The sequence below is a fragment of the Aethalodelphis obliquidens genome, unplaced genomic scaffold, assembly GCF_003676395.1.
Source record: "Aethalodelphis obliquidens isolate GAN/ISIS:26980383/991018 unplaced genomic scaffold, ASM367639v1 scaffold32, whole genome shotgun sequence".
In the NCBI taxonomy this organism is placed as follows: domain Eukaryota; kingdom Metazoa; phylum Chordata; class Mammalia; order Artiodactyla; family Delphinidae; genus Aethalodelphis; species Aethalodelphis obliquidens.
Window position 1 is genome coordinate 645,574 of NW_020837976.1, and position 27,254 is coordinate 672,827.

A 27,254-nucleotide genomic window follows, 5' to 3' on the forward strand; every position below is an offset into this window, starting at 1 on the left:
ATTTCTAAGCAGAAGAAGCAGATAAGGGTTTCTCTTTAACTGAGACTAGACTGGACTTCGCAGGCATTAATGGGAAAATTACTTAGGAAAGCCAGCACAGACTAGGGGATTAATATGTATTTGTTGAACTAACTAATCACCGAGTCAGAGAGAAAAAGGTGCTGTTCTTTTGCTTGTAAGCACGTTCTTCCATCTAGAAAGAACTAAAGCTTTAATCCTTGCCAGAAGAAGATGACTTGAATCATGAAAACCTGGATTTCTAGATTCCAAGCAAGATCTCTTCGCTGTTCTCTGAATAAGGAAACACGGTAAAATACAAAGATTTCCGACTTCTCCATTGTCTTAGGAGTAGTTGTTCTCTCACACATGTCTTCATAACACTTCATAACAAACTAGTGTGCTGAGGTTCAGCACACTGTGTGGTAGATATCACACATCTTGGGTTTTTCCACATTTCAAGGTTCGGTTATAGCCAGGCCCTGTGTCCCATCTGTGGGCTGAAAAAGATGATCACAGAGGCTCTATTTCCTCCCTATGTGTCTCTTTTCTCTGAAAGCCTGTCAGCTTCTTGAGGGAAGGGACCATGTCTCACTCATTTGTGCACCCCACTGCCTGGCAATCTCTGGTCCATAGTGAGCGCTGAGTCAGCGCTTTTGAACTGAACTGCATGTGGGGGGAAAGCTGGGTGCTGGTGCAGTGATGGTGATCAACCCCAGAATAATTGGTTGGACAATAGCCAAGACACGGAACCAACCTACACGCCCACTGACAGATGAATGGATAAAGAAGATGTGGTACATGTGTATAATGGAATATTACTCAGCCATAAAAAAGAGTGAAAGAATGCCATTTGCAGCAACATGGACGGACCTAGAGATCATCATACTAAGTGAAGTCAGTCAGACAGAGAAAGACAAACACCATATGATATTACTTAGACGTGGAATCTCAAATGTGACACAAATGAGCTTATTTATGAAACAGAAACAGGCTCACAGACATAGGAAACAGACTTATGGTTACCAAATGGCAAAGGGGGTGGGGAAGGGATAAATTAGGAGTTTGGGAGTAGCAGATACAAACTACTATATATAAAATAGATAAACAACAAGTTCCTACTGTATAACACAGGGAACTATAGTCAATATCCTATAATAAACCATAATAGAAAAGAAAAACAAAAAGAAGAATTGGTTAGGTCTCCCTGGAAAGGCCTGGTCTTAACACTTTGACTTGTCATCAAAAGTATCCTTTAATTGCACACCCACACCTGGCAGATGTGTGAAATGACAAGTTCGTTATCAGTGTCATAGGAATTGCATCGTGTCCATGTGAGGAGGGGGATTTGGGCTTTTGGTAGAAAGCGTGGCTGCCATAACATTGCCCTTGTTTCCAGTTCCCTACCTTCAGGAATTCCCAAGCAAGTCTGTCTTTTGAAATGCATTTACTGGGAAATCATCCGTCAGTCCCAGTTATCCAGTGGAAGGAGAGTGGGGAAGGATTTGGCCGTCCTTGCAGGAGGCATGCTGGGCTCCTGAGATGCCACAGTTGGTGGAAGAGGTGACCCCAGAGCCTGGCATCTGCAAAGGAGGGCTTTAGGCTCAGTTACGTGAAGATAACTCGACCCTTTGGACAGTTGATTATTCAGTCATTCATTCACCCAAGTTTATTAAGCCTCTGCTCTTCGACAGGCACCATTCTAGGTACATGGGATTCATTCATGAAGTCAGACAGAAAAAAAATTCTGTTCACAGCATGCACGATGACACACACACACACACATAAATGAGGATGATACCAGAGAGTAATATTAAAATAGGATGGTTTGATGCAGAGTGGCTGGGTGGTGGTCCGGAAAGGCATCTCGAAGATACCATACCTCAGCTGAGACCTGAATTAGAAGGAGTCACCTGAGGTACAGGAGGAAGAGCAGTCCAGGCAGAGGGAACAGCCAGTGCAGGGACACTGTGATGTTTCTCAGAAAGCGTGGCATGTTCCAGGAGCAGAAGGACAGCCACTGTGAGGAGCATGGTGGGCGAGGGGAGGGTGGAGAAGGTGGAGACGGCTGAAGTTGAGTCCAGCACTGACCCTGCACTTCCGGCCTCACTGTGCTTAATGCTCTGTCTTTTCTTCTCCTGCAGACGACTTCGCAGAGGAGGAGGAGGTGCATTCCTTCGGTTACAAGCGGTTTGGTGAGTACTAGCAAAGATCTGTTCCTTCTCTGTGCTTGATCTGGGATATGGTAACATGACCATGGCTGGACCTCTGACACACATGAACACGTGTGGCTCTGAGGCCCAATTTTGGTTGGAAATTGAGTTTCTGTATAACAGGTGGATGATTTCTCAGAGAATCTAAGGCTATTGGGACAGGAGTTACGCCCAGGCATGGGGAAGTGATGGGATGCTTAGGGGGGTTGGCTGAGTACAAACCTGATGGCTTAACAGGCAAAACATGGTGGGAAAGGTAAATCTGTGACAAGATAATCATTTCTCTATTTTGAGATTTAGAAAACATCTTTTCCCTTTTTCCTCAGGCCCCATATTCATAACTTAGTGTCAGTGGAGAAACAAGAGGAAGACTTTTTTCAGGAACCCAGCTAGACACAGGTGCTCCAAGGTAGTCTGAACAGTGACCCCTAAAGATATCCTCATCCTAATTCCTGGAACCTGAATGTTACCTTATATAGCATAAAGTGCTTTGCAGAGGTGATCAAGTTAAGAGCTTGAGCAGGGGAGGTTATTCTGGGTTATCCGGGTGGGCTCTAAGTGGAAGCACAATTGTCCTTATAAGAGGGAGGGAGAGGAAGGTTTGACTGCTGAGAAAAGAGGGCAATGGGATGATGGGAACAGATATTGGAGTGATATGCTGTGCAGGTGCAGGAAGGGGCCACAAGCCAAGGGATACAGGTGGGCACTGGAAGCTGAAACAGGCAAGGAAACATTTTCTGTTCAGAGAACTCTGGTGGGAATGCGGCCCCACCAACATCTTGATTTCAGCCGACTAAAGCTGATCTCAGACTTCTGGCCTCTCAAACCGTAAGAGAAGAAATCTGTGTTCTTTTAAGCCCCCCCGTTTGTGGTGATCTGTCCCAGAAGCCACAGGGAACTAATCCACGCTTCTCTGCCTACTCATGGATGCTCTTCTGTCTTTGACCACACTTCCCAGGATCTGCAGTTGGGCCTCAAACTGCCAGTGAAAACATTACAAAGTTCCAAAGACAGTTCAAGGGAACTGAGGTTTTTCTGTCCAGCCCGTTTCTGTGCCTTGGTCAGAGGAAATGAGGAATAGAGGATAGAGGAGAAAAGAATGAGAGTGTGTGTGTGTCTGAGAGAGAGAGAGAGAGAGAGAGAGAGAGAGAGAGAGAGAGAATATGAAAGGGAATAAACCTACTTCCTGTTGCTTAAACAAAATCCTGGCTGGACCTTGATTAAATTTAACATCCCCCAGCTGCTCTGGCTCCCTCATTGCTTTAGCATTTTTCTTCTGGATACACACTTCTGCATTTCTTTCTGGGAAAAAAAATAGGGCTTTAAAGTGAGAATGCAGTGGCACGAAGCCCACGGCCCCGCCATTCATGTGCTGGCAGAGAGGCTTCTGCCCACCGTGCTCTCCCCTCCCTCATGCTACTGTTCTTTATCTGCACAATGACATGTTTCTGCATTGGTACCATGTGTTATTCTGCTTTCCCGTCGTGGGTTCACTGAAGGTTGTCATAGGAGTGAAGAGGAAACCAGACATTATAAAGGAAAGAAAAAACAAAACAAAAATTAAAAGGCAGAAATAAAGAGGAAAATCAAGCTTGTAAAGATAAGACAGAATAAATGTTGATGTGCCTGTGTATTTTGGAGATCAGCAGATTTCAAATCTCTACACAGAAATCGGTAGACATATGAAGAACCAAGAGAAAAGAGTGACCTTGAGAGAAATTTTATATAAAATTTCATGATCCTGTAACTAGCTAGATGGGCAGGGATTTGGTGGAAAACACAAAAACATAGTAAGTTGCTGAAAGGATTTAATTTATGGTAGTTAAGTTGTGTGTGGAAACCATAAACTGATGACTCAGAGGGGAGACATGATAACAACGTACAAATATTGGAGAACCAGGGAGACGTGGAGAGAGTGATACCAAGTGGCACAAGTAGAAGAAGAGAGGAATGAAATTAAAAGAGAAACTTTGGAATGAGCTATGAGAGAGACATCCCGAGGCTGAGAATTCTTGGGTTCAGCTTTTAGGCACAGTGATGGATATCCAGCATAGGGGTGGAGTAGAATTTTGGAAATGGAAGAGGCTTTGCGATGATTTATATCACCCTTTACTTTTTTAAAAAAAATTAATTAATTAATTTTTGGCTGCGTCAGGTCTTCATTGCTGTGCGTGGACTTTCTGTAGCTGTGGCGAGCGGGGGCTACTCTTAGTTGCGGTGTGTGGGCTCCTCATTGCGGTGGCTTCTCTTGTTGCCGAGCGCAGGCTCTAGGTGAGTGGGCTCAGTAGTTGTGGCTCGCGGGCTCTAGAGCACAGGCTCAATAGTTGTGGCGCATGGCTTAGTTGTTCCGTGGCATGTGGGATCTTTCCGGACCAGGGTTCGAACCCATGTCCCCTGCATTGACTGGCGGATTCTTTTTTTTTTTTTGACAGGCAGATTCTTAACCACTGCGCCACCAGGCAAGTCCCTCAGCCTTTACTTTTACAGATAAGGAAGGTGAGGCCCAGATAGATCAAGTCCTTGCTCAAGCAGGTTAGCCGGAGCTGGGTTGGATGCTGGGTCTTCTAACTCTCAGGCTAGTGTAATTTTGAGGAAGGGTCCAACAGTGAGATTGAGGTGACCTCTCAATTCCTGTGTCCTAGAAGTGTCCCTGCAGTTCTGGAATCTTAAAGTGGGCTGGACACCAGTCTGGCTCCACCAGGGAGACCTCATCACATTCACAGGGCCTAGGACTCTGCACCTGGTTTTATAGAAGGTAAATGGGTTTCTAGTTCCTAAGGTGTGGCCAAGGCTGGTCATTGAAAGCAGCAGGACCTAAGAACCCAGTCCTTCAGGTATGCTTCAACTTTAACCATTAAAGGAAGACAAAGTTGGTGAAAGGTGGTGAGTGGGAGGCGTCCGGAGACCAGGCAGTCCTGTCAGCCCCGCCCCTACTTACTCCTGTGACTTGAGACCAGTCACTTCCACACTGTGGGCCTCAGTGCTGCATCTGCCCTGTGGGCAGAGTGACACCTGCCACAGTAGTAAGTCTACCTCACAAGCCTTTGGTGAGACTGAGAAGGATAGCAGATGGACCAGTGCTTCCAAGTTGCAGCACTGTGAAAACAAGGGTGGTGTTGCCACTTTCCTGAGATTTGAGGCTGTTATCACTCTTCAGACATTTTGGTCCAGCCACTGCCAAATATCAAAATGTGACAGGTCTGAAATCTCATTCCTGAAGAGAGAGATAAGGATGAACATGGTAATATCACTGGCTTTTATTTTTGCAAAATAGACTGGATAACATATAGGGGTTAGTTATTGTCTAATTTTAGGTGTGTCTTGTTTGTGCAAATACAGTGGTCACAGCTTGAATTTAGGCTGCAGATGAACCAGGGATTAATTATTTGCAGGGCAAAAGGGCCACTATTTTAGCAAATTGGTAGCTTGTTTCCAAAGTTATTGATATATAGTTATTCAGAAGCCTATGCTACATAAAGTCAAGGCTTGTTTATGTAAAAATACTGTCCTTTTTCAAATTCAGTATAATATTTAATAAAGAGCAAAATGCGTGATCATCTCCAGTAATCTATTATGGGATGGTATTATTTTAAGATGGTCATCCCTTGTCTAGTCAAGAATTCATTGTTGCATTTGGGTCTCAACCAAGGCTTCTATTTTTCTTCCATCTCTCTATATGTCCTGCTTGTTAGCCCCTTTCCCAAGGTTCTGGGCAGGTGTCTGGAGAAGAGATGGAGTTAAATCTGGTGGGTTTGCACTTATCTGCTCCTCTGATGAAAGTTTTGATGAGGGGAAACTTTGAAAGGTTAAGGAAGTGAGCATTTTCAAATTTTCATCAGGCTCTGCAGGTCAGCGTTTCTTGGCCTCAGTGTGCAGAGCTAATTAATTTGGGATGTAACTATAGTTACAGTTTGGCAGAGTTCATTCTCTGGAACATGGGGTACCAGTATATAAAGTTTTATTTTCTATGGATAGAATATGATCTATACTACAATGATATCTTTCTACTTATTTCCCAGTTACTGTTTTCTTCAAAAATATCACACATGGCTCTAGTATTCTTAATTATTATAGTTAGCAGAAAGGGAAAGAGAATTCATTCATATTCTACGGGACAAATATGAATTCATAAAATTTGGAATTTGCGATAAGTTGCTCCAAAAATGTCTTCTGAAATCTTCTGATTAATCATGTGATTAACATGAGTGCCTTCAAGTTAAAAAAATTATTTTTCCATTAAATGGTAGAGTAGGAGGAAGGAAGAATGTCATTTCAGCTCCAAGGGATAAGTGCATCACAGTTCCAGAGAAGGGGAGAAGTGTGGGAAGAGGGGTGACTTCCAGATCCTGCTTTTTAACCCACATACAAAAGATTGCAACAAATCCAGCTCACATTTGCTTATCACTTGTATCCTTCCAAAGTATGTACTAATGTAGTTTTCATTCACCACTGCTCCATGAGGCCAACAGGCCAGGCGCCATCTTTCCTATTTGATGACTGCTTGTCATCTTTTCGGGAGGCAGTGGGGTGCAGTGGTTGGGTGTGTGGGTGCTGGAACCAGGTGGGTGGCTTTGGATCCAAGTTCCAGCACTCACCAACTATGTGACCTTGGGCACGTGATTATCCAAAGCTGTGAAGTCCATTTCCTCACTTGTAACATTTGGGTCATCACAGGCCAACTCCATAGGGCTGTTGTGGAATTAAACATGCTGCTGGGTTGGCACAGTGCCTGGCACACTGTGAGGATCCCATAAATGTTGACCAATATCCTATTATCAGATTCCTTCTTGAACCTTTTGATCCTGATGCTTGAACATGGAACTAGGGTTTAGTAAGCCCCTGGAACCTTCTGATGTCCTGCAGCCTCATGGATTCTGGCTGCATCACATCCCCTGCTTTCCTGCTAAAAGCTGGGAGAGGCAAGAAGGCCTGGGGACATGGCTCTCTGCCCCAGCACCGTGGTGGGCAGTGTGGGAGCCTAATGGCGAGTACCACCCTGGGTGTCCCTTACCCTCCCTCTGGAGCCTGCTTTGCCCCTTTTCTGTGCTGGGGGTAAGCGGGATGGGGGGACAAGACTGACTTTGTTTCATTGGTTGCATTGGGTTCTCTTGTGTTATCTTTGGAATAGGACCTGGTGTAATAATAGGATGTCCGAAGTTGGACTGATGCAGGAATCAGAGGCACGTGGTTCCTTCCGTCTGTGAACGTCGTGGGTAGATTTAAGGGTTGACAGTGAGCAACTGGGGGCAGCTGGAAACATTTGTTGTTTGTGTTTGACGAACAAAGCTTTGACAAAAGTGCTTCCTTGGGGCTCAGCAATAGGGAGTGTTAATAGCTATGAGAGAATAAGATCTCAAAAATTGCAAACTGTGAAATAGTAGCAAAAAGTACAAGGAAGCGTATTCTGTGGAGTAGAACTCAAATCTTTTGTAAAAAACTAAGTGGAAAAATTCTAAGAGAACTACTGGAAAATTACATAAGGGTAACAGTCCAAAAACGGGTACCAGATGCCTTTTCCTAAGTGTATTCACTGGAGTCAGTTCTTGACTTTTTTTTTTAGAAAAAGTGAGTTTTGTTTACCTGCAACTTCATAGGCCTCCCTCTACTTACAGTTTCACACAGGCTTTCTTCCCTTGGACAATAATTTTGGCTTAGCAAGAATATTTTTAACAGTTTAATCTGCACAGTGCAGGGCATGTGGGAGCAGCTCGAGAGATCTGTGTGGAATAGAACCCAGCCCTGCCCCAGAACGCCCCCGACCCTGCTTCTTTTTTTCATCATTCCCGCCCCCCACCTCCTAACCTGCCTTCCAAAGAGATAACATATGAACCTTCAAATCAGGGGCGCTAGTTAAATCATGGAGCTGTGTCTTCCCAAGAGGGCTTGAGGAAGTGAATGTCTAGAAAGTGCAGAGGACCACTTGGGCTTCTGAAAAATAGCAACACAGGTATGCTTAACCAGAAAGAAAGGTTCCTTCTGAGGCACATGGTGAGTTTCTGCTTTCAGTGTAGAGAGGGTTCCAAGAGTTGACCAAGAGGATGATGAACTCTCTCTGGGAAGCTGCCCAACATAAACACTTGGCCGCCCCCTCTTCTGAATGTTTGGGCTTGGGGACCAGGCTGCCTGTCTTTGCTCTCCCCGGACTCTTCCCAGAAGCCTGGCTTCATCTTGGATTTGGAGAAGGTGCCGCTTTGAAGTCATCTACCTCCAACCATAAAGGACGGCTCCGTGCATTCGTCTCCGCACAGCCCTTCCAGACCGGCACCAGCAGAGTTCACCCCTTTCCCTGATAAGAATGCCAGGAATTTCCATCATTTCCTGTGGGGAATGACTAAAGAAGCCCAGCGTGAGGCTGTCCTTTCAACAGCACCTTTTCCAAACATCTCTAAATGGAAAGGGTACCAGGCCAGGCAAAGGACTGACCCTGGGCAGAGAGATAAGTGAGGATGAGAGGCTGAACTGGTGCCCCTGTGGGGTTTCTCTTCAAAGCTGTTTGCTTCCTTAGTGGCAGAGTCTTCTTTATGTGGCTTTGCAAATCCTAATGGAGTAGATATTTCTGGTTTTATGAGAATTGGGGGTCAAACGGCATGTGGAGAAGTAGATGCCAAAGAGATTCAGAACAGCTCACGTGGCCCCTCTCCCCATACTTCCAGTCAAGCAGTGGGGCTCCTGAGACCTGAGAAGAAGGGTTTGCTGCCTATTACTTCTTTTAAATAACCTGAGATTTCCTACTTTCTATCATTAGAGATAATATTCACAATCTCCCCTGTCAACAGTGTTCACCTGGGTTTCCCTTCTTTTCCATCAAGAGCTTCTCAATGGGCAGCTCACATCCTCCTTGCCTCATCTTTCTGCTTACCAGTAAAAATTTGTTCAACACCACATGGCCACGTGATTATGATTTTTTTTTCTATTTTCATGTGAAAGAAAGCATTAAGCATCTTTTCTTCAATATCCTTTCTTGAATATGTGCTAGGTAAAGCTTATGGTTACCAGGGGGTAAGGCGGGGGGAGGGATGAATTGGGAGATCGGGATTGACATATACACACTACTATATATAAAACAGATAACTAATAAGAACCTACTGTATAGCACAGGGAATGCTACTCAATACTCTGTAATGACCTACATGGGAATAGAATCTAAAAAAAAGAGTCAATATATGTATATGTATAACTGGTTCACTTTGCTGTACAGCAGAAACTAACATACATTGTAAATCGACTATATTCCAATAAAAAATAATTTTAAAAATTAAAGTAAAATACGGAGACTGAGGGAAAAAAAACAAAAGGAAAAAGAAATCTTGCTGTCCTCACTCCTGCATTCTCTGCTCTGCATAAGGGCCATACTTTGTTCAGGGAATATCAAAAGAGTCTGTTTTCTTGCATAGCTTTTTTTTTTTTAATTGAAAGTCTTGGTGGCCACCAGCAAAGAATATATTGTAAGGAAGGTTGTGAGTACGGGCGGGGCTAAGAGCACGTTGCAGGTAACGTAGCAGGAGGTGACGTAGCAGCCTCCTGGCTGAGGGAATGTACCCCAGAGTCAGCTGCCTCTGCTCAGCTTCCAGCTTTGCCACTTACAGGTGAGATAGCCTCAGACCAGTTAACCTCCCAGGGCCTCTGTGTGCTTGTCTAAAAGAGGGGAGTAATTATAGTATCTGCCTGTAGGACTCTCGTGAGAACTCAAGAAGTTAGAGCAGCGCCTTGCACACAAAAAGACTCACAAATGGTGCATCATGAGAAGTCACATAAATGGTTACAAGGTGGCTGTGGCAGTTCCAGGTGGGTGACAGACAGTCTTGGGTTCCCACGTCTTTTTGGAAGCAGGGACGCTTTCCCAGAAGGCCTTCAGAGACTTTTCCTCGCGTGTCATTGGCCAACATTGAGTCAGTCTTTTCCTAAATCAGTTACGGACAAAGGGAATGGGCGGGCCCTGGGTGGCTTGGGCTCATCGTTTGGGGCAAAATGTATGGTGAGGAATTAAGCACTCTCACCGCTGTTATTATGTATAAGTTAATACCCATAATGTAGACTATTATAAATACATAATATGTATAACATGTAATACTGTTACATTTATAATTTAATGTTAAATTAGATGATGCATGATTATTAAATAACAATATAATTTAATTGTAATCTGACCAATTATTATTTATAATTTGTTCCACATATAAAATTACCGTGTTTTATATAACATGTTGAAAAATTCAGTTCATTCACAAGATAGCTGCAATGATTTGGAATTTTGTTACAAGTGGAGCTGCTGTGTGCTGAACTCTCAGGCACCAAGAGTTCTTAGTGTTTGACGGTTTATAAAAAGAGAAACCTTCCAAAGACCGGAGATCAGTATGCTAGAGAAGGGAATGAATAAGTGAATGAACAAAAGTTGTTTTGCTTTCTTGGAACTTAGTTTTCTCAGTAGTGTTCAGCAGATTTGGAAGAAACAATTTTTTTTTAGAACAGGAACTTGAAAAAAAAAAAAAGGAGACAGTCCCAAATCTCAGTGAATACAACTCCTGCCACAGGAAACATTGTGAAATTGGTCTTCTGTTCTGAGTCATAACTATAAACACTTTCTGCTTCTTCTGATATTTCATTTTTATCCTTTTTATACGTTTTTGAAAACTGACATTTGGCCCTGATTGAAACAGTCTTCTCTTTTATACACTAGGGTGTTTTTATTTTTTTCTTCATTAGTGTAAATATTTCCATATACAGATCAATTTCTTTCACATGCTGAAAGATGAGGATGAAGGATTTTAGGCTTGTTGGGAAACAGGAGAATGGAACTAAAAGTCTGCAAAAGTTCTGGCAAAAAATCCAGACTACATTCTTATCCAAATGCCTAAAGATGCCCTCTATTCTCTAATATTTGAAGTAACCTTTCTAACATGTCCATCTTGTTCTGTGAAGGAGGAAATTGTGTAGATAAAAATCATTGCTGACGTTTTTTATTTTGAATCTTCAGTCTAAGCTCAAGTATTCAAAGCAGTATGAGTGAGGGAGAACCATATTCTTTCCCTTTGGGTTTTACTTTGTACTTGTAAGAGGACGTCCTCGTGGTATCTCATATTTAATATTTGACCGGGGCCATTTGATAAGGAATATCAAAATGTATGGATTGCTCTGCCTCACGTTTTACATGGAAGTCTACTGTTGAATCACTTTTGGAAACAACTGAGGGGAAATTGGAATGCTTCTCATTCTGAGAAGAATTCACTGACTGCCGTGAACTGGGGTACAAAGATGAATAAACAAGGTCTCTGCTCTTGACTCTTTTATTCCTTATCAACATTTATAATGCATTTAAAAAAATTTCTCAGAAAACAACAGGTATAAAAGTCCTTATGAAAACAAAATTTTTCTCCTAAAAATGTTTACACTAGGAATAGCCCAGATGATAAGCCTCATCAAAGGCTCCCCACAAAGAGTCAAAGGGTAGACATAGAACAGAGGGCTGCCACTTTGGGATGGAAGTGATATAAAACAGGGTGTCAGAGAATTACATATAAATTCTGCAGGTGGGCATAGAAAAAGAGAGTAAAGCAGCTGGAGAACAGGGGGGAAAGCCACTGGCCCAGGGATAAGATGAGTGAAGCGTTGATGGGAATCTGGGGAAGAGATTCAAGCAAGGAACACCGGCCTTAAACAGTGCCCTTTTTCTGGGAAATGTATGCATTTTGTGAGATTTGCTGAGAAACTGAAGCAAGCAAAACTCCTGGGAAAATGTCATTCTCAGTCAATGCAGAATGAAAGTGATGTGACATTTATTAACCACCCATAATGTGTTGGGTATCGTGCACAATAAAGAAGGAAGACATGGCCTTTTGCCTTTGGGAATTTCAAGTGTAATGGAAAGCAGAGTTTTCCAACAGGGGTGTATTTGCATAAAAGAAAAATATCAGCCAACCCTACGAATTGCTTCCTCTCCCACCCGCAGAATTTCCAAAGGCACAATAGAGGGCACCACATGCCAGACGGAGTGCGAGCCGCCTCTTCTTTCTGCTGTTCTAAGTTCAGTATTGGCAAGACTTCAGTGGTTTCCAGATGAGGTTGGGGGTTCTCCTTTGCACCCGCCTCTCCCATCTGTGCACAGGAAGAGGGCGTATATGGAGTCCCTGTCCTTTGCCCCTCAGAAAAGGTTCAGGACGGGATGTGAGAACTTGTTTGATATAAGCCGGTGAGAGAAGGTTGGAAGGTAATTTCCGTCTCCAGATGGTGTCCATGCTGTGGACCCAGCTGTTACCAAACTGTTGCCACGTAAACCTGCTCTGCTTATTAACAGCAGCTTTGTGCATTGAAAACACAATTCAGTAAATGTGTAGTAAGATAATTTGGTTTAGAATCCTTCACTATTTAACTTTTTTTATTTTGGCCACACTGAACGCCATGTGGGATCTTAGTTCCCCAACCAGGGATCGAACCCATGGCCCCTCAGTGAAAGCACCGAGTCCTAACCACTGGACTGCCAGGGAGTTCCAATATTTGGTCCACTTTTGATGGACCAAAACGTACCTCCTGTAAACAGTGAATAAGGATCACAGAGGGCCCGAGTGACCTCAAGCACGTAAATTTCCACTAAGCCTCGTTTGCTTGTTATGGAAAGAGGGATAACAACACTACCCATGAGAGAGGGCGCGTCGAAGATTATTTAAGGGAAGTGAAATGCTTAGCACATTGCCTGACACTTAGAAACTGTTCCATAAGTGCTCATCGGGGAAAGAGAACCAGATTTTTAAAAAAAATTGAGTTCAGTACTTCATTTGAACTCCTTTTTCTCTCTGTCTACCCAGGCACACATGTCTGTATATACTGTGTGTGTGTGCATGTGTGTGCATCACTGGGTATTTGAAGAGGTCTGAATTGGAAGCATGGAGATCAGAGTTGTAGTCTTTCTTTTCCTACAGTTAACTAGCTGTGTGAATTTTGCAAAATGATGTAAACTCTCTGGGTCTCAAATAAGCTGGTCTGCAAAGGAAGGGGGTTGGTGTAGATGATTTCAAAGACTTCTTTAGGCCATACTGGGTTATGGGTTTGCAACTATAATGTGATCCAAGGCTCTATTCTGCCACTACATGAGATTTTTAAAAATATATGTTATTTTTCACCCTTTCTTTTACTTGCTCAAACAATTCAGAATAAGTATTTTGGTATCCTTATTTCAGACATATTTTCCCAGGTATCTGATACAAAATTTAGCAAAAATGGCAGATGGAAAACTATCTTCTCTTCACATTAGTTTTGTTCAACTTGTCAACGATCTCATGATTGTTGGGTTTCCATTTGGTTGTATGTTCCTTTCATATAACTTTAGAAGTATTGAAGCATTTTCTAGGCTTAAGTGTTTTGAACTCACTTTATTCTAGATTTCTACACTCAAAAAGGGAAGATTCTATTCCCTCCAAGCTTCATAAAATCAGTGGGTAATTATTCAGATACACGTGTCTGCAAATTTAATAAGAAGCATAATCCCTCCATTAATAATCCCCAAGAAAATCTGGCAGTTTCTCTCAATTCAGTGATCTGTTTATATTCATCATATTATGAATTTTTTCTTTGTGCTTCTCACGTTAATGAAAGACATATTGAATGAGAACCTAAATCTACTGGTTATCCACAAAGGAAAAAACTCTCTTTGGCCATGCCCCTTATTGAGAAGAAGGCCCCTTGGGAGCTCTGTCTTTCTCACCTTCCTGAGTTAGTGACCAAATATTAGAATACACCCCCCCACACCCATACACACACAAAAGAGAGAGAACCAGGGGTTATGGTTATGTAAAGTGAGAACACGTATATTTAAAAAGCTTGTGAGCTAGATTTTTTTTCCCAGCTGGGAAATTATTAGGTCAATTCCTTCCCTTTCTGCCATTTTGTAAATAGTTAACCTCACTTTGAAAATTGTGAATGAGTCAGCATTTGAATGAAGGGAAGAAAAAAAGAAGGAAGGAAAGAAGGAAGAGTATTACATTTTTTTTTCCTATTTATAATTGCAAACACTTAGAAATGATATTCTGATAAATTGAGAGTCTTTTTTTTCCCTGCTGGGCACTTGTGTGGATTTAGGTATATATGCATGTATCTGGAGACCTGAAGGATTTGGGGTTCCTGGGGCTGAAAGAAGGAAGAAGGAAAAGCCACAGGGGAGGGGAAGGGAGAGCAGAGTTAGGGGTAGCAGAGAGTCCCGCAGGCTGTGGGATGGGGGAGTCAGACAGTCGGATTTAGTTCTCAAGGGCCAGGGATTCCAGGAAGAAGGGAGGGAGCAAACCCTTGCATTCTGATAATTTCTTACTTTTAAAAAATGTATTTTTCCCAGCCCTGGTGTAAGTACACTGGGGACAGAGATAGTGTCCGTTTTGTTCGTCATTGAACTTAGGACAGGTCGTCGGCTCAACAAGCATTTGAGAACAGAAGAGTAATATGCTTGGGTGCTTGTAACACGCGTTGTACTCAGGGTGTTTTCTTAAATGTTACCTATGCCCATGACCTGGTGGGCATCTCCCCGACGGCGTCTGTGTGTGGACCAAGAACATTTTCCAAAGTTGAATTCTGGGGAGGGAGAGGTGCGGACCTCAAATCCAGCATCCAGCCACGGCACAGACTCAAAGCCAGGACAGGTGCCCCACGGCTGGGACTAGGGCTGAGAAGGGAGAACAACTAGAGCCGACCCTGGGGATGGGGGTTGCACAGAGTTCCCGGTCTATTAGGGGGAGAGACAGAGCACCTGAAATTCCCTAGCTGAGGTGGGCCCACGTCCCTGTTTGCTTCTTCAGCAAGACCCTGGGAAGGTCCTCTGGCTTCATCTGAATTTCTTTTGTGCTTAAACTTAGTTAAGATTCTAGAGCTCTTGTGAAGGGCAAATACTCTAGGGAGTTATAGAGAGGAAGATGGTTACTCAGTCATCTGCGCTTCAGGGTGAACTATTTAATCAGATTGCTTTCCTCCTCAAATCTGGCTGAAATCAGCACAGTGATTGTTTTTAAGAGATTCGTCTTTCAGAGATATGAAAGGTTCAAGGAGCTTTGGATCTAAGGCACCTGGGATTGGGGAAGAAATTCAAAAATATCTGTCATGTACCTATTATATCCTATCCCTGTGCTAGACCCCGGGATTGGATTGCTAAGACCTGGCACCAGTGTGTGTAGTCCTCATGGTGTAACAAAGGGGAAAGAACATCTACATCATCATACTATAATTTGAAAGATCCTTAAAAGGAAATAGAGGACCCAGATTCTGAAGTTACTAATTCTGCAGGGAAGGGAGGAACCGGTGATCAGAGAAGCCATAGAGAAGGATGATTGTTTAAGGGCGGGGCATTAAAATGAGGAAGTCCCCTGGCAGTCAGTGGGCGAGATCCTCAAGGCAGAAGAAACAGAATGAAATTAGATCAATAACATCAGTAGCATCAAGGGGCAGTAAGTCCTGTCTTCAGGGGACACAGACAGGCACACTCGGAGATATGGCAGGTTTGGTTCCAGATCACTGCAGTAAAGTGAATATCCCAATAAGACAAGTCACACGATAGTTTTTGGTTTCCCAGCGCATGTAAAAGTTATGTTTACACTATACTGTAGTCTGTTCAATGTGCAACAGCATTATGTCTAAAAAAAAAGCAATGTACATACCTTAATTTAAAAATACCTTATTGCTAAAAAATGCTAAACCATCATCTGACAACACGGGTTGCCACAAATACCTTCAATTTCGAAGCACAATAAAACAAGGTACGCCTGTGTGCACCTGCAGGCAGAGGTGCGCCCTGCCGCTGGGATCCAGTATCCAGCGATGGTCATTAATTGCTGTGTCTATTAGGTGCCTGGTATGTTTCAGGGGCTGGGAAGGATTCAGAATAGTAACTCATGTTCGCTGCTGTCGGGATATCACCACCAAGTTAACAGGACAGAAGTTACTCACATGAAACAAGAGCAAACAATGCAAGCCACTATATCCTAGAGGTCTGTGCTGAAGGTGAGTCCAGACAAGAGGAAATCAGGAAAGGAAAAGGAAAACCATTGCATCGGTCTGGGGCTCTGAGTGAGGAGGGGCAGGAATTAGCTCAGGGTGCCTGTGCGGATGGGGAGAAAAGGCCGCCAGGGAGGGAAATTGTAAACCTTCCTGCCTGGAGCTGGGGTTGCGTGTTGGGGGCTGGGCTGGGCTGGGGAGCTGAAAACTAAGCAGAATTTCCATTTGATCCAATTAAAGTAACCGGGCTCAAAGTGTTTTAACAGATCCGTCTGTGTAGCAAAAGGAGTATCGGGAGCGACTGATATGCTGTTAACTACATAGTTTTATACAGAAAGAAGAGAAAGTGGAATTTAGGGGAGAGGGGAAGTGAGCTGTCGCCGTCACTGGTGAGTAAGCTGATAATGTGCTTGTGACGACGGGAATGAAGTGAGAGAGTCGTGTAATCTGTGACTCCACGATGTCTCTGACTCTTACGGTGCTCACTGATAGTCATCTGCCACTGAGATTCAGAGGTCAGCCAGGGAGGCAGCGGCCACAGCACAGCCCCGCCGGGCACGCTCGATGTTTACGACACAGGCCGCCACTTTTCAGTGCATTGAGACTATTAGGCAACTAATTATTTTTCTTTGTATGTGTGTGGTTTATTCCTTTCCTGATTTTAATAGATCTTTTGGTTTGGCTGGTCGTTGCCAGATGTCTTAAATGCAGCCATGTACCATCAGGTACAGTTAATAAGCACGTTTTACTAAGTGGCTGCTACTTCACAATGTGCCAGTGTGGTGCTGGAGATCTTTGATTTGGGGGAAAACAAAACAACAGCAAACCAGGCCTAAAACAAAACACTGTAAAAGAAGTCTGAAAATCAGCGAGCCCCACCCTCTGCCAAGGGTAAGTAAATCCCTTTCTGGAAGAGTGGATGCCGAAAGCCGGCTCTGAGGTTGGAAGCTCATTTTGGGAAGCAAGTCAAGGAGGGGGAAGTAGTGAGTGAGGGGAGCTGAGCCACACACACTGGGAAGGCAGTGGGCTTGTGGGACTAAGCGGGGCCTCTCAGTTGGAGCCAGAGCTTCTGCAGAACCTGCCACCCCTTCCCCAAACTCCTCTCCCCAACCCATCCTCCCGAAAGCACAGAGATAGAAAGAGCTGGCTCCTCCATTGTTGCTGGGAGGGCTTAAATCTGAGATATTGCACTTGGCTCTTCTCAATAAACTCTGGCTGAGGAGAAATTAACCTGGGGCTGCTCTGCTTTGCCTTTTTCCAATAAAAGAAACATACCGGCTTCAACATTTCAACCATTGTTTGTGCTGGTAGAATGCTTCTCTACCTGTATCCCTGTGGTCAAGTGCGCCATCTCATACAGCCACCTGATAAATTGTGTGCGGTTTGGAGGGGCCTCATCCGTCAGGCAGCAATGCTTCTTCGCTGTTTTCTTTTTTTTTTTTTTTTTTTTTCTGTACGCGGGCCTCTCACTGTTGTGGCCTCTCCCGATGCGGAGCACAGGCTCTGGACGCTCAGGCTCAGCGGCCATGGCTCACGGGCCCAGCCGCTCCGCAGTATGTGGGATCTTCCCAGACCGGGGCACGAACCCACGTCCCCTGCATCGGCAGGCGGACGCTCAACCACTGCGCCACCAGGGAAGCCCTGTTTTCTTTTAATAACAGCTGTATTGAGATAGAGTTCACATATCATACCATCCACTGGTTTAAAGTGTACAGTTCGATAGGTTTTAGTGTGTTCAGAGTTGTACAGCCATCGTCACAATTTTGGAACATTTTCATCCCCCCACCAAGAAACCTTGTATCCATTAGTCATCACTCCATTCCTTCCAAATCCTCCTCTGTGAAACCCCTCAGCAACCACTAAGCCACTTTCTGACTCTGTAGATTTTCCTCTTTTGGACAGTTCATATAAATGGAATCATACCATATGGGGGTCTTTTGTATCTGGCTTATTTCACTCAATCTAATGTCTTCAGGGTTCATCCATGTCATAGCATGTATCAGTACTCCGTTCCTTTTTATCGCTGAATAATAGTCCACCTACATTTTGTTTACCCATTCATCAACTGACAGGGATTGGGTTGGTTCTACTTTCTGGCTATGATGAACCATGCTGCTGTGAACTTTATTGTACCAGTTTTTGTGTGGACATATGTTTTCACTTCTCTTGGGTGTGTACCTAGGAGTAGAATTGCTGAGTCACGTGTCACCCTATGTTTACCTTTTGGACTCCATTCCAAAGTGGCTGCACCATTCCATTACTGAGTATCCCCATTTTTTTTTTATCCCAAAAGACAAAAAAATCAGCTGGGGTTATTTTGCTATCATACAGGGATGATATGTATTAACTAAAAAGGAATAGAATTGAAATGACGTGAGAGTGGTTTTAGATACGGTGGCATTACATCTCAATATCTATACATTTCGATACACTTCAGTTTGCTGCCATGTGGAAAAGGTGGTCTGGTTAACATTCCTCTTCTCCCTCTTTTCTAAGTCCCTGTTTAAGTCAGTGAGGGTGCAGGCAGTGCTGTGCCTGGATTCCCAGTGCGGCAGCCCTGAGCTGTATGTGGCTACAGAGCTCTTGAAAATGAGGCTGGTTCAAACTGAGATATGCTGTCAGTCTACACTCTGCCTAGACTTGGAAGACATACTATGAAAGAAAGAAGGTAGAATACCTCATAGTAGTTTTTTATATGACTGCATGTCAAGATGATAGTATTTGGGGTCTATTGAGTTAAATAAAATATACTGTGAAAAATAACTTCACCTGTTTCTTTTTACTTTTTTTAATGTGGCTACTAGAAATTTTTAAATTACATATGTGATTTGTATTTCTATTGGACAGTGTTTTTACATACTATTAATATTTTCAAGGCTTGTTTTTGAGCTCCTGGAAAAGAAAAATATGTCATCTAAATACCCTTTGGGTAAAACTCAGATGATTATTAGCAAATCTTCTTATCACTTTTTATCACCAGGAATCCATTTGCTCCCTGAGTGAGAACAGCAAATCAGATGAGCCCTGGTCAGCTTTCAGCAGTAGGGCCTTAACTGACCAACCAGCCAACCGTCCTTCAAAGTTAACCCATTGCCTACCCAACAAAATAAGAGAAAGCCTTGAAGAACAGAAACATGGCCATGAAGACGTTAAAGCAACATCCTGTGATAATTGGATACAGCTCCTTCCCTGACCCTCCCAGTCACGGGCTAGCCTGAGACGATGCCCCTTTCTGTTGTGTAACCTGGTGGACATTGCAGACTAAAGAAGAGAAGATGGGGCACACACGGCAAACGATGGGGAAGATGCTGGGGGCGTTGATCGCTGAGTCGTCCTTCAGCTAACGTGTGAATACCACTTAGCTGTAAATAGAGAGGGTTGGGCCGGGGCTTCTCACCTGCCTTTTTTGTTGGAAGAACAGTATTCAGGTTACCAGGAAAGCTATGTGGAAGGCATAACATCCTTGGCAACCCTCTTTTGTAAAACACACATCAGGTACTGGTGTTTTTAATTTCAAATATCTGGACATAAGGTTACCACTAGTTGTTTCATGATTCAAAACAGAGAACAGACCTGTATTTTGGCAACATCCCCAGGTAACATAATTTAGCTTGACTCCAGACCTCAAGACAGATACATTCCTGAATTCCACTTCAATAGGAAGAAAACTTCTTGCCATTTGGCTGAAACTTTCACTGATGCGTAAAATGAAACTTGGGATGGGAGTGGATTCAGAAGGTGAGAGAAAGTCCATAAAACCTTAGGGCATAGAGTGAATGAAGAATCCTGATCTCTCTTGTGGCCCATCCCAAGTGACTGTGGAAGAAGGAGAATAAAAAGAGGTAAGAGCCAGCCAGGAGTTTATTCTTGAATGACAGCAGAGGGACTCCACGTGTGTTTAAATGATGTCTCTTGTCAAAAATATTCTTACTGTTTTATGGATGTTGCTTACTTGAGCTCACGGCCAAATCAAAATAGCTGAGTTCATTTTCTTCTTCTTTCTCTTGATGAGTTCTTAAGTGAAGGATTTGGCAGGCTAATCAGTCATCACTCATCACTTGCCCGTTTTAAAGGAAGAACCTCAGGGCAGTCCCCCTGGGAAGTACTGAGAGGTCATTATGGTTTACTGAAAAACGGGATAATTAAGAGAGAGAGACAACAATCCTATAAATGAACACACATGTGTTTTGCAGGATTTCCAGGTTGATTTGGGGGCCAACCTTATGAGCAATGATCCTCCTTTGAGAAGGTCCTCAGCATCCTTTTTTCCTCTTGTACTCCCTTACCTTATAGCTGAGAGGCATGGGCGAGTCAGGAGATTGTATCCTACCTCTGGCTTCACTTCCACCATGAAGCTTCTGGAAGGTGGAGAAAGGAGTATACAGAAGCATTCTGGTACATGCATGGTACTTGCTGCCCTGGGTGTATAGAGAAAGCTGATCTGGGGTCTCCTGACATGCACCTGCCTTTAGCAAGCAGAGTTTTATGTAGACAGAACTATCTTAAACGCCCTTCATATCATCACTCAGGTTTTTACATACATACCCCTTCACTCCTGCAAGCTCTCCCAGTGAGAAAAGCTGTCTGATTTACGATTTCACTTATAAACTTGTTCAGCACATACGTACCAGGCACTGTGCATGCTTGCTCTTCCAAGTGATCATTCATTCAAAAGTAGACCTTTGTGATAGGGCACTGCTTGACCCCAAAAAAGAACACAACACATGACTTACGAGACTTGGGGCCTGTTGACGGGACAGAGGCCATTTTGTTGGCACCCTTCACACCATAGAGGGATTTTTCCGCCCACAGCTAAGGGCCATCCTGTCCTGAATCAGTCTAAGCTCCTCATGGAATCTGGGTGATCCAGCTCTGTCCACCAGCTAAGTAGATGGCAAGTAAGAATGCTCCGAGGACCCAGTGTGTGAAGTGAGAATTCCATCAGGTGTAGTGGTGGAGCAGAGAGGAAGCTGGGAGAAAAGGCTTCACCCAGGAGAGAGAAATCTTGGGAAGTGGTTGTATGGGGCAAGAGTCTGGGATCATAAGACGGAAGAGGTCCAAAATTAAGGAGGGGCTTTTTAACAGGTGGAACTGGCCAGCAGTGGTCCAGGCCGCCCCATAGGTCACCGTCAGCTCCTAGGTCCTGAACTGCCACCTGTTCACAGAAGCCGAGACTGGCCTTTGGAAAGTGGGGCTGTGCGGTCAGGAACAGCCGTTCCCCGATGCCTGTGGTGAGGGGGGAGGGCCGGCCTGGGTAATTCAGGCAGCTTCTCCCCCTCCCCACCCACCTTCATGTCTTCCCAGTTGTTTGGATAAGCCTGCAAACTCAGGTGGAGAAAGGAGAATTGCCCTAATTACCAGAGATCTGTGTCTCCTCAAACACAGGGCTCAATTCAGTAGCAGTTGAAAAGATCATTGCTTTCTTAACATGAGAAACAAAAATACATCCTCAGTGGGATGTTTCAAGGGTAAGTTAGGAAATTAGTGATAGAGTTTTTGGTCCTAACAGAGTTCTCTGAGAGCATTCTTAAAACTTACTCATGTAACAGATAAGAAAACTTAAAACAAACAGTAAAAAAGTTGCAAATGACACCCCCCACCACCACCACCAAAATCACAAGTGAGCTGAATGTTGTTCTCTTTTTCCAGCTCTTGGGCTTGAGGTTCATCTCACATTCATAGTCTCCTCTGGCCTGAACTCTTTTCTGGCAGGTCCAGTTGGTTTCTTTTGTCCCAAGGAAGATGTGGTGTCTCTGGCCAACCACATCTTTATGCAGCCTTCGACATATTTATGTAGCCTAGAAGAATTTTAAAAGATAAATTTACTGTAACTTTTGAAAAATGACCCGTATCCTGCCAGTAAGATATGCCATCCCTTTAATCATACACTCGAAACGGTCAAGGATCCCGTTTTTGTTGGCAGTGATGTTTCCAAACGCTGAATGAAGAAGGCTCGTTTTCCTTCTACTCCCCTTGGTGTGGAGTGCAGAGAAGAGCAAAATGAGGAAACAGCTGAGAAACCCCACAAGTGTAGGGACTAAGATCTTCATGGAAGGCGCTAGTTGGCTTCATTTACACCTTATGTTAAGTAAATAAACCATGGACTTTGCGGCGTCCATTTCCCGACAGCTCAGCAAACTCCACCAAAGGATCCTGCGGGTTGGAACAGTTGCCCTGCCTCTGTTTCAAAGATGAGGACCTCTGATCGACATAACTCGGTCCACTTGCTGAATACGTGTGCTTTGCTTAAATACCTTACTTGCCTCCAACAGCCCGAGCCTGTGACGTGGACCTTCTTCAAGGCAGGGTTAAAAAACATCTGCAGCCTAGAAATCAGAGTTCCCCAGGGAGGGTGTGAAATCCAGAGTGTGCTGATCTGTTTCCTGTCTTTGTTATGATTTCTTCACTGTAACTGAATATCCTTGGGCGCTCTGGTGACTGGGTACCCGGGCGCAGCTGTGTTAGCAGGCCAAGGACTGTTGGCTTACGGGGCTCCTCGCGCGTTTACCTGACCAGCTTCCCTAATCCCAGGCAGGCCTATTAATTTACAGGGTAAGCTGCTCCTTGTCTGCAGATCAGCGGGTCTCGCTGTGCAGTCCCTGCTGTTAATCATAATCTAATTAAGGCTCATTAGGAGGAAGAGCCGTCACCTAGCTGGACTGATCCTTGCCAAGACAAAACTCGCAGGGACACCAGCAAGCCACCATCCTAACAAAATGCCCATGAATACGCCACCAGAAAGCAGTGAAATAGTTCAGAACCCGAAGACCTTTCCAGGCTCATCCGTGGAGAAGCAGCAGGGCTGAACACTGTCAGCGTTGTGCATTATGTGGGCACGGCTCTTGCCTACCACCTGTATTTTATTTTTACCTTCTGGCTGGGAAGCTGATCTTGCAGTCCCCAAAGTCTTTGATCCTCATGTGCGATCCCTCCAGAATCTAAAGAGTGAATCAGCGAGGGTAACCACTGCCCACAGCCCACAGCCCAGTCAGAAGCTGCTCTTTGTTGGAAGAGAAAATGTGCCTTTTGGAAATCTTGAAGATGACATAGTTTATTCTTGAAACGTGGCATCCGCTGCCGGTGGCTTTCCAGTAAGCTGTGAGAGCATTTAACCCAAAGTGGGTTTGTGACCCTCTTGAGCCAAGGTATGGGATGGCCCAGTGAAGTGTGGAGAACAGATCACTGGTAACTCAGAAGCCACGCTGCTGTTTCCGGCACTGAGGGGAGATCCTGACCAACACTGAGTATTTCTTCAAAGAAAGTTTCTAGACAGCTTTTCTCTCCTTGTGCAAAATGTTGCAGCTGTGTGGGCCTGGCTCCGAGCACAAATTGCTCGTGGGACACGATTGGTCCAAACCCCCAGTGCTTCCTGACCAGTGAGGGGTTTGTGTTTTGTAGCAAGGTTGGAGAACTCGGCCATGTGCAGGATGGAAATCAATGCAGCATAACGCCAAGCTCATAGCTCTGCACTGGGAATTCGGACCAAGCGTAGCTACAGAGTGGATGTTCGTGCTGTCTTGCCCGCCTCTAGGAGATGGGTAAATGTGGGTGTCAGATGGTTTTGCTCCGTCCTGTGGCTACGTCCAACTCAGAAAAGCAGTAAAATGTTCCATGCAATGGATCGCAAGGCCCTCTTAAACCAGCCAGGCTTCAGCCACGTGCTCTGTAATCCCACCTGAGGGCTGACACACGGTCTGATTTCACACCCTGCTTGAGTGTGCCTGATACACTTAAGTATTGTGTCATTTAAAATACATCACACTATTTTTATAACATTATCCCATCACCGTGCCTTTCATTTCTATTTATCTCCCAGTGGGGCTTTCCGCTTAGCTACCACACCGTCGTGGAATGGGAAACAATGATTTTTCACATGGTTTCCGTCTGGCTCACAGGCATGGTCTGAACGATGATGTGTGGTCTGTGATCATCAAAGGGGTCCCTGCTGGTGGGGGAGGGGGGCTGCTTGGACATCAGTAAGATCCGGAACCTCAGGGATCTTCAAGGATAATTCCACCCAGCGTGTATCCTTCATCGCTTCGAAAATAAAACTCAGAATTCTGATTCTAGGAAGCCCTTTCTGGCCAATCTGCACGGCTCAACATTTGTTTAGTCAGGCATTTATTGAGCATCTGTCGTACACCAGACTCTGTTGTAGACTCTGGGACCACAGTGGAGAGCAAGACAGAGATTACCTGTCCTCAGGCAGGTGGGAGAGATAGCTAATCAGCTAATAAAAACAATTCCAATAGGTGCCGTGGAGAAAATCCAGGATGGGGGACTAGGGCGTGGTGGCACTGAATGGTGTTCTGGATAGGATGGTTAGAAAAGGCCTCTCGGGGGAGGTGACATTGGAACAATAAACTGATGGGTGCTGTGATTTGGGGGAAACATTATAGCCTGAGGTGGAAACAGCCTGGAGTGTACAAGGAACAGAACTAAGCCAGATGTTGCTAGAATAGAGTGAAGGGGAGATGGAGGATATGAAGTTAAGAAATGGGGTGGGGGGACTAGAATATGTTAAGACTTGGGGTCCATGGGGAGGACTTTGGAGTCTATGGAAAGCCTTCATGGGTTCAAGTAGAGAAGTAAGATGGTCTGGCTTGCACCTCATAGTGTAAGCCGCTCTGACTCCTTCATGGCAAAGTGTGTCGGGGCACAGAGGGCGGGGAGGCAGGTGTGAAAGCAGGAGGCTTGTAGGGGGTCGTGTCCGTAGACTAGATGGGGGTGGGGGTATCCTTGACTGGAATGGAGAGATGGTGGAGATGATGGGAAGTGATGGTATTGGGGGTATATTTTAGAGGCACAGCTAATCCGGCTTGCTGATGTGGGTGTAACGGAGTGAGGTTGAGGATGTTTAGGTGTTTGGTTTAAGCATCTGGGTGAAGAGTGGTGCATTTATTGACGCTGGAACCTAAGGGATGAGCGGATTCGGAATTTTGTCTTAAACATGTCAATTTTGAGATTATACATCCAGTGAGATATAGTTGCATGAGTCTGGAGCTCGGTGGAGAAGTTGTGGCTGCAGATAGAAACTGGGATCTTCAGCAAGTCAAGGGACTAGGGGCAATTACATATGGAGAGAGTGTCAACAGGAAAGCTGGGAGCTAAGGACTGCCCCTCAGTATTATTTAAAGGTTGAGAAGAGGAGGAAGAACCAACATTCTGTTCTGCAAAGTTCAGCGCTGACACCTAAATCGTACACACCAGTTCCTCACTCCCAGGGGACAGCTGCATGCTCTTCCCGTGTGTTGGGGGGCAGGGGAGACAGGTCTTCATCATTTCCCCGCTCCTCTTTCTTCCTCATCTTTCTACTTTTCCTCTTTCTCCTCCCTGTTTTTTCCCCTTCCTTCTCCCTCCTCTTTCCTCTCTTGATTGATTCCCAACTTCTAGAGCTCCCCAACCTGGCCGGGAGTCGACTTCTTTCTGGCTTATCCTACACATTCCTATCCTTACTGATCCCCAGAACAAGTCCAGTGACACTGATCATGTGTCAGTAATTCAGAATTCTTGCTTGCTAAATCCACTGCTGCTTTTAAGTAGGGGAAGTTGGACTTCTGGTGGGGGAAGGAGAAAAACAAACCAGCAACCTCCAGAGACCTTCTTTGTTGTCCAGAAATTCTTCTGTGGATCAGAGGATGGATTTGACAGTGTGTAATAAAGAATAACTCTAGTTTCCTGCTGGGTTTTAGGATGATGTCTTTTGGTTACATTCTTTCAACTTGTAGAATGTTAGCTTCAAATTCCCATGGGTTAGGACTTCTGACGTTGTGTCCCCAAGTGACACTGTTTCGTGGGGCAAAGGCAGCGTCCTTCACTCCCTCCCCAGCCACCTCGCACTTCCATTGGAAGTGCACGTTGCCAAGGCACTAAAGTGTTTGTGGGGCAAGAGGAACAGATGTGAAGTTCCACAGAAAAGACACACAAGGCAAAAAAACGATATTGGCAGGACACAGTAATTAAAAAAATAAACCCGCAAGTCAGTCCTGGAGATCCAATCTTTGGGTCCTGCCTTGGGTTGGGGAAAGTTTTGGTTTTGTCAGGGGTGATATTGGCTGATCTTCCACACTCCCACGGAACCCTGCCAGAGCCAACACCTGGAAGCATAAGATTTCTCCCAAGATTCTTAAGAAATGTTCTTTGATGGTGGTAGTGAGCAAGAGGAGGATGCTGCTGAAGAGGCAGTTCCTGGAAGCAGCAACCAAAGCCTTAAGGGATAAAAAATGATAATGATGATGATAACCACCATTCAGTGAGTGTTTACACGTGCCAAGCACTGTGCTGTACATTATGTCTTACCTCATCCTTACTACAGTCTCACAAAGCAGGAACTAAAGGTGGAGGTGGATCCCGTTTTATTGATGAGGAAGCTGAGGTTTCAGGGCGTTGCATAAGTTGCCCAACATTATGGGCTAGTAGGTGGGAGAAATTTGAAACCAAGTCTCTGATTTCAGAACCCAAGCTCTCACTCTAAACCATATATATTGGAAACAATGGTGCACAGTTCAAGTCGGTTTTCCTTTTCTAACAGAGTCTGTGTGAGTGATAATGGATGCCAGTGAAATTTATTCACTCAGTAATATCTATTCTGTTTAACACTAGATCATGCATAGTGGGGGCATTCAAATATATGTGACATTATTCTTTTTCTCATGCAACTTACAGTCTTTGAGAGAAGACATAGTCTAAAAAAAATAGATAAGAGTATGAGGCAGCATGGAACCAAGTGCCTAATCAGAGGTATAGACAAATATTGCAGATGCTCAAGAGAGAGCAAGACAGTGTGAGTTACAAGGGTCAGGGTGATACCTCTCCTCTATGATATAACTATCTTTTTTTTAAAAGTAATTTATTTTATTTTTATTATTTATTTTTGGCTGCGTTGTGTCTTCATTGCTGTGTGGGCTTTCTCTAGTTGCGGCGAGCGGGGGCTACTCTTTGTTGTGGTGCGCGGGCTTCTCACTGCGGTGGCTTCTCTTGTTGCGGAGCACGGGCTCTAGGCTCATGGGCTCTAGAGCGCAGGCTCAGTAGCTGTGGCTCGCGGGCTCTAGAGCGCAGGCTCAGTAGTTGTGGCGCACA

The 27,254-nt window shown here is 44.5% G+C and overlaps 1 protein-coding gene across 1 annotated transcript in view; it reads left to right on the plus strand.

The window, feature by feature from the left end:
* The window catches only part of COLEC12 (collectin subfamily member 12), a 187,150-nt gene that overhangs the window by 15,329 nt on the left and 144,567 nt on the right, over positions 1 to 27,254 (plus strand). The window contains exon 2 of the mRNA XM_027127560.1: positions 2,142 to 2,192. Coding sequence (XP_026983361.1) covers positions 2,142 to 2,192 — 51 coding nt within the window. The remainder of the gene's footprint in view (positions 1 to 2,141; positions 2,193 to 27,254) is intronic.